The sequence below is a fragment of the Myotis davidii genome, unplaced genomic scaffold, assembly GCF_000327345.1.
Source record: "Myotis davidii unplaced genomic scaffold, ASM32734v1 scaffold65, whole genome shotgun sequence".
In the NCBI taxonomy this organism is placed as follows: domain Eukaryota; kingdom Metazoa; phylum Chordata; class Mammalia; order Chiroptera; family Vespertilionidae; genus Myotis; species Myotis davidii.
Window position 1 is genome coordinate 124,260 of NW_006297833.1, and position 7,781 is coordinate 132,040.

The 7,781-nt window shown below is 39.6% G+C and overlaps 1 protein-coding gene across 1 annotated transcript in view; it reads left to right on the top strand.

Annotated features, from left to right (window-relative positions):
• Positions 1-7,781, top strand: part of FLT1 (fms related tyrosine kinase 1) — a gene marked incomplete at its 5' end in the record, with an annotated part of 158,605 nt that overhangs the window by 74,669 nt on the left and 76,155 nt on the right. The window contains one exon of the mRNA XM_006773677.2: positions 3,193-3,339. Coding sequence (XP_006773740.1) covers positions 3,193-3,339 — 147 coding nt within the window. The remainder of the gene's footprint in view (positions 1-3,192; positions 3,340-7,781) is intronic.

Below are 7,781 nucleotides of genomic sequence, written 5' to 3' on the forward strand. Positions count from 1 at the left end.
GTCTTTCACGTGGGAATTGCTTTTGTCAAAGTGTGAAAGAGTAAACAATACCATTTCCCCAGAATGCCAGTTTTATGGAGCCCCGAATGCTCTGAAAACAATTAGTAACCTGGAAGTTGTCAGCCCAAAGGAAAGAATAATCAATTGTATCTTTTACCTATGGCTCTTGTGCCTGGCGTCTTTGTTCATTATAAGTCAGTGTGTTCCTTCAGGAAACAATGCGTTAGGACCCCAGAGCTTGGGAGCCTCCATTTCTAGGAAAGCTCAAAAAGCAAATGGAATGGTTGGGGGAGTGCTTCTGAAAGCATGATGAATTGGACATGCAGAATGTATCATTTCCTTTCCCTTAAAATTGCAATTTTCATGGAGAGGGGAAGGGTCTTTATATTCACAGAAGATGAGTTTAAGCACTTCCACGAGGTGATTTAAAGGATGCTGTAATTGTTCACTGTGTAATTAATCCTTACAGAGAGTTTCAAAAGAAAAAAAAACATTTAAAAAAATTAGTTACTCTTTTGAGTGTGGAGTAAGGAGAGGATAACAGGAAAAAGGAAAAGGAAAGAGCCGGTGTGGAGAATGAGTGTGATGGAGTGGAGGGCGTGAGGCTGGTTCCTCGGTCCCCATTCCAATGGAGAACAGACACTATTCATCGGGCCTGGTGACACCGAAAAGTGTCAGTAACACCGAAAAGTAAGAGAAGAGCCTGATGGGAGCTCTCTTTGGCTATTGATAACCAGCAGAAATATTGTGTTCTTTCTGATTTTCTCAGTTTGAAGGGATCAGCTCCAGTTAACTTTTGGAAAGCAGCTACCTATAGCCATTAAATAACTTAGGTTTAAAAATATGGGTTTCATGTACTTTTTTTTACTTAAAATGTCAAAAGAGATTACTATAAAGCATAAAGTGGGAATAGATAAAAATGATTCCTTGATTGATTATTTAGAAACTAGCAAAAAAAGAGAATTTTCTCATAAGAGAATGTTTTTTTCAGAAATGGGTACAAAGAAAAAAATCGTAATGCTGTATGTTTCGGGCATGTTTCTGTAAAGTTTGTACTTAATTGAAAGTCCTATGTTTATTCTGCAGCCTTTCTGCTGTTTCTCTTGTCTGAAGTTTGTGTAGGACAGATAGAGAGAGCCCTTGGGAGGCCTTCACGACTTTTTTCGTTAAAAGCAAATGTTCTCGTCTACATAAGCATTGCTTTCCAATACACCTGCCAGGAAAGCACAATTCTGCCTGTGCTGATGATGTTACCGTTTTTAGCTATGAAAACTGTCTGGGTGCTAGAGGCCCTACATTCAGGCTTTCTTCTTATAATAAGGCCCGTGGGCAGTGATAGGTTATTTTAGCATTTTCAGCGCATGGGAAATAACAAATGTGCTCAGAGAGCCTATGAAAAGAATAACTCAGTGAACTGGGTCTGAATTTTAATGAGATATGTCAAAGTTGGCTTGCCACTGTAAAAGACACTACATAGTAAATGATACTATTCTTTATTCTCTTCCGAGTTTCACTGGCATGTCTAGGGTCTTTCCCATGTAAAACTGTAAACATTGTAATAATGATCAAGCATGTTACCAAAATTAAAGATTTTGATAGATGGCTGCATTTTCCACCAGTAAAAGCAATTTGACAGCTTTCACAGAATCCAGACCCAGAAATACTCAAATGGCTCTGCTTGGGGGCAAGATAGATGAGGAAAGACACACAGAAACAGGCAAAAGGATATAGTTCATTCCACACAATGTTCAAAGTGTTTAAAGTTCAGAGCATTTCCTTCAGCATTCTTATTTGACTTCAGATTTCATGTTGTGTAAAATGAGAAAAGACTAGTGATAAGCTATGGAAATCAAAATTTAATGAGAAATCTGTTTCTTCTAACATACTTACCCTACCATGTTATACGATATGAACATGTTTAAAAGTTGTGTGACAATACACTTTTAACCTGAGATCTCTAAATTGCTTCAATGAATGCTAATCCTGAGAGTTTCCCTGCAGGAATAAGAGAAAGGTTTGGGGACTCAGCAGAACCTGCAGGGACATGGAACCAAAGCCATGGCAATGTGTCATCTCTTATAGCTTGTAATCACTCCTAAGCTGCATTCACAGTGTTAGTACAATAAGATGAGGAAATCAGAAATGGTCAGAGAAAGCTCATAATTGAAACCAGTGACGCAGAATGTGTAAGTTATGCCAAAGCTCTTTTGATTTCTGTTCCAGAAATTGCTACAAGGGGGCAAATGGATGACTTGGGAGGGTGGGAAAGACATTAGGAGTTGTCTTTATTCTTTTACCTTAAAAGCTTGAGCACCCACCTAACTAGAATGTATACACATCAGCAGGACTGACTACTTTATTAAATAGACACTGTACTCATTGGGGCCTTGGGGGTACTGCTGTTCCTATGTGGGATTTTAATGTTGTAATGTATTGCATCCTAATGTATTAAGTTCATTTTGTTGTACTATATTGGTTGGCATTTTATTAAAATAAATTGTATTGTATCATATTTGTATGTTTTAAGAGAAAATAATATAAAATACATTATTGTGCTATTATATAGTGCAAAAACCACAAGTCTGTACCTCTGCCTCTTGAATGGATCCTTTGGTGGCTTGCATTTGGGAAGGGAACGGAGTAAAGAAAAAATCAATAAAGCTTTCAAAGTTCAAGAAATTCTCCTGTTTGGTCTGCTGCCTTGCAACTCAGGTTACTGACAGCCGAGTAACACAGACATGCCCTCATGAACACAGTGATGAAAGCACATACAAAATTATAGTAACGCATCACCGCCTGCTATACATCTACATAAAAAGTCATTACAAACCTATATCCAGGATCCTGTTTTTCCTTTCTAGTCCCAAAAATATTGTGCAAAACTCCTTAGGTTTTAGAAATGCTTCTCTCAAAACAAAACAAAAAGTAAAGAAAGAAAAATGTCCTTGATATTAAAATCTAAAAATAAAGAATTTAGTTCATGATTTCACTCTGTGTTCTAATGAATTCCAATGTAGGGTACCAACTTACTAAAGAGGAAGCAGTAGGTTAATCATAGAAGAGAAATTTAGGGAACAAATATGAATGAAACTTTATAGTCAAGTTTTGCTATTTATATCTTTCAAATGTTGAGGTTCATATACAATCAAAAATAAAGCTGATGAGTAATAATTCTCTTTCTTCGTTCACTAGATCAGGAAGCACCATACCTCCTGCGAAACCTCAGTGACCACACAGTGGCTGTCAGCAGCTCCACTACTCTAGACTGTCATGCTGACGGCATCCCTGAGCCTCAGATCACCTGGTTTAAAAACAACCGCAAAATACAACAAGGACCCGGTAAGAGATGCTTTCCTTGTGTTTACTCCTCCTCATTGTCCCCTCCTTCCCTTAACGTTGCCACCGCGCCAGCCCGTACAGCTAGAACCCCCTGCTGCTAGAGCTGCAAGAAACGGGGCTCCGGTTCATACTTACGTCGACTTCCATGAGGACTGTGTGAGCCAGGTCCTATGCAGAACACACTGCTAACCCGATGGCATCTGCTGTAAACAGTGCATCAGACAGAAATGCTAAGAGCCACTCAGAAAAGGTTTCAGTTCACCTTGGCAGCAGGAAAGTGCTGTGAGGATTAGTTCCTTGGCTTGAGGGATAGCGGAGCCTTGAACACTTGGCATAGATGAAGGTCAGAGTGGATTTATAACCTTTTAAATTCACGTATACCAATTTTAATGATTTGGTAAAAAGAATAATATTTTAAATGATATTTTATAATACTGGTAAATAAAATCTAAACTAATGGTCATTTGTTCATTGTTCTTCAACAAAAAATATATTTTAAAGCAACTAGACTTAAATCAGTAAGTATAAACACCATCTATTGTTTGCCTCATGATTTTTTTTTATATATATATTTTATTGATTTTTTTACAGAGAGGAAGGGAGAGAGATAGAGAGTTAGAAACATCGATGAGAGAGAAACATCGATCAGCCGCCTCCTGCACACCCCCTACTGCTGCCTCATAATTCTATGGTATTTAAAATAAACTTATTTATAATTCTTATTAATAATAACATTTATATTAAAAATAAATTTTGCATTTATTTGCAATTCCACAACAACCTAAATCAAAGAATTGGCAATATGAAGTGGTTCTTAAATGTGAGTCTTCTATTCAAAGCCTCCATTTGAATTTAAAGCACAGAAAGGATCGCGGTATAATGACCTTGCCTTCACCCTACTCCTCTAATCAGTCACCAAGTTGAGCAGGTTAAACCTACTAATTACTAAATATTTCTCAAATCCATCCTTTCCTCTGCTTTCCTACTATTCTTCTCTTGGCTCAGGCCCATTGTCTATCCTCTCAACATCTTCAGCTGTCCCCTTAGCTCTCTTTTCTCTCTTTGTATCTATTTTCCGCACAGCTGTGTAAAATGCAACTGGGAACATGTCACTTCCCTTTTCAAGTGTTCCATTGGCTCTTCATCACAGGACCAAGTTCAAGCATCTGACAGCGAAGGCCCTCAACAACTGCCCCTGCTACTCCTACAGCCCACCTTAAACTTTATATTCTAGCAAGTGCCAAGCTCCCGGAGACCGCTGAGTACTCCTAGAGATCACTGCATGCTGTGTGCACACGTTATGCCACGTCAGCCTACTATGCTTTTTCTGTTCCTCTCTTCCCTTCACCTCCTACCTACCCATCCCTAAGTCCCAGATTGGGTGTTCACCCTCCAGAAAGCCTACGTGTCTCCTCAAAGAGGAGGCAGGTCCCCCATGAGTCTATTATCTATGAATGTTTCGATTCTCTCGTGCTGAGTTGTGTAATCAGTTCATATGTCTTTACTATCTTCGCATATTCCTATTGCCCTCTTACTATATTATGATGTCTTTTATGGGTATACTCTCTTACTATCTGTGCATCATCATATCATGTCCTCATCCTGAAGGCAGATAGTGTAGCTTTGCAGGGGTGGGCAAACTTTTTGACTCGAGGGCCACAATGGGTTCTTAAACTGGACCGGGAGGGCCGGAACAAAAGCATGGATGGAGTGTTTGTGTGAACTAATATAAATTCAAAGTAAACATCATTACATAAAAGGGTACGGTCTTTTTTTTTTTTAGTTTTATTCATTTCAAACGGGCCGGATCCGGCCCGCGGGCCGTAGTTTGCCCACGCTGGTAGCTTTGTCTTATTTACATCTTATTTGTCTTTTTATCCTCAAAACCTGGCATAGTGCTTGGTAATCAATAAATGTTTCATGAATGAATTAATGAATGAATGGTTTCCAGAAACCTTTAGCAAGTTCACCTGATAGCACAAATGCCTAAACTTGGTGGGGGGAAAAGGGACCATACCATAGAATTCTTAAAGCTAAAGGAAGCTTTGGAATATCTTTTTTAAAAAATATATTTTATTGATTTTTTACAGAGAGGAAGGGAGAGGGATAGAGAGTTAGAAACATCGATGAGAGAGAAACATCAATCAGCTGCTTCCTGAACGCCCTCCCCCCGCAACCCCCACTGGGGATGTGCCCTCGACCAAGGTACATGCCCTTGACTGGAATCAAGCCTGGGACCCTTTAGTCCGCAGGCCAACGCTCTATCCACTGAGCCAACCTGGTCAGGGCGCTTTGGAATATCTTTAGCCTCATTTGTAAGATGTGTAGTTTCATAAAGAACTAATCCCTTGAGGTTTTCTACCAAAATAAAAAGATGAATAAATAAATAGCTTGTGAAACCATACCTATAAATAATGTCTTCCCCTTAGAGATCAGTGTTCACACCAGTATGCTAAGCACCCAAAGAAGTCCTGTACTAAAGAAATCAGGTAAACTATGGTTTCAAGTTCTGTATTCCCCCAACTTTCTCATTCACAAAATGCTCTTCATGAAATGTTAATGTGAGATGTTGGGTGATTCTTTGGAGGAAGTAAATTTGACTTAAGTTCCATTTCCATACTTTGGATGTAAGTTAAAGAATTAGAGTTGATCAATTTTGAAAGCTCAAGAGCATTCTGGGACTAGAAGATGAACAAGGCAAGAGAATGTCCCAAGGCAATTGCTACAAATAGAAAGATTATGAGGTATTGGGGAGGTTTGAGTCCTAACATTGACCTCATGGGTCAGAGGATTTGGGCAACTCTCTCTTTAATCTCTGAGCCTCCATTTCCTTATTTATAAAATTGGAATAATACTGACCACACAGGCATGTGGTGAGGTTTAAATGAATTAATATGACTCAGCTGGCACACTGTCATGACTTAGTAAATGCTACCTCTGACCCACATCATTTATATAAAAATTAGTCAATGAGTTGTCAAATGCCAAACAACTCTAAATCCAATAAAGGTAACTTCCTCCCAGCTTTCTTTGGTCTTCTGGGGTCCAAAAGAAAAATATGTAAAGAGTCTTATAGAAATTCTTATATAAAATATTTTCTAAATATTATTCTAATATGCTACAATTAGGATTTATTGAGCTCAACTATACTAAGTTGTCTATTTTATCTCCCTTCCCCTTTTTTTACTTTTTAAAACTACTACAGCTCTTTGGAAAGGAATGTCTTAATTTTCTGAAGATAATCTCTTATGTGCAGATAGTATTTACAAAGTTTTATATGTAAGTTTCCTATGTGAGGCAGTGAATTCAACAGCCAATGCAATACACTCTGTGACTATCACACTTATGTTCATGCATGTAGATATCTTCAGATATACCAATTCTTTTATCGTTTTTTCTTTTTACAAACCTCTAAGTAAAGATTACAGGTAACCAAAGTGATAATCCTTGACTCACTGGTAACCAAAGCTGAAATGTAAAAACACTGAGATCACAAACTGGAAAAGCCTGAAAACTAGTCTATAATGTACTAAATCTTTGGAAAGTTAGACTGAGTTTAAAAGTCTGAAAATAAACTACATTCTTTAGAGACTTGAGAGGCATCTTTTGTATTAAGCCTGGCAACTCAAGAAGAATGTATATACTGACAGTATTTTAGTGACCTTAGTTCACTGACAGAATCGGGCCCATTATCACTGTTATTTGTTAAATGACAGCTTACTCTATTCCAAAGAAAATAGGAGAGAGGAAGCAGGGCACACAGGAGGGCTCACGCTCTAGAGCCACATTTCCTTTCAGGAAAACCTTTCAGTGGGGCACAGCCGTTCTATAGGAGAAATGCAATTTTAGGAAAGTGTTATGAAGCTGAGCAGTAAAGTCTTGGGCCAAAGGGCATCAAACAGAAGCGAAAGAGGTCCTAGCACACAGGCCCAGGAAAGCATGTGCACGGGGTACACGAGGCCATTCCACCAGGCAGCCAGGTGAAGAGCGCAGGCGCCCTGGAAACCGCGCCGCCGGGCACTCCACAGAGTGTGCGCTCTGCTGCCAGCCTGGCCGCTCCAGCCCCAGTGCAGGCTCTCTGGGCCTTTCCACTCACTCCCAGCCAGTGTCTCCCTCTCCTCTCCCCACCCGCCTCGGGTCAGAGGCTGCCTCCACTAGGGACCCGTCTTTCCCACTCCTCTCCTCTGCTGCCTGGGTTTCGTTTCAGTTCGTGTCACAGAGCACTCAGTTCTCTTGTCTTATGTGTGCTTATTTTTAAAATATATACATATTTTTTATTGATTTCAGAGAGGAAGGGAGACGGAGAGAGAGATAGAAACATCAATGATGAGAGAGAATCATCAATTGGCTGCCTCCTGCACCCTCCACTGGGGATCAAGCCCGCAACCCTGGCATGTGCCCTGACCGGGAATCGAACCATGACTTGGTTCATAGGTCAATGC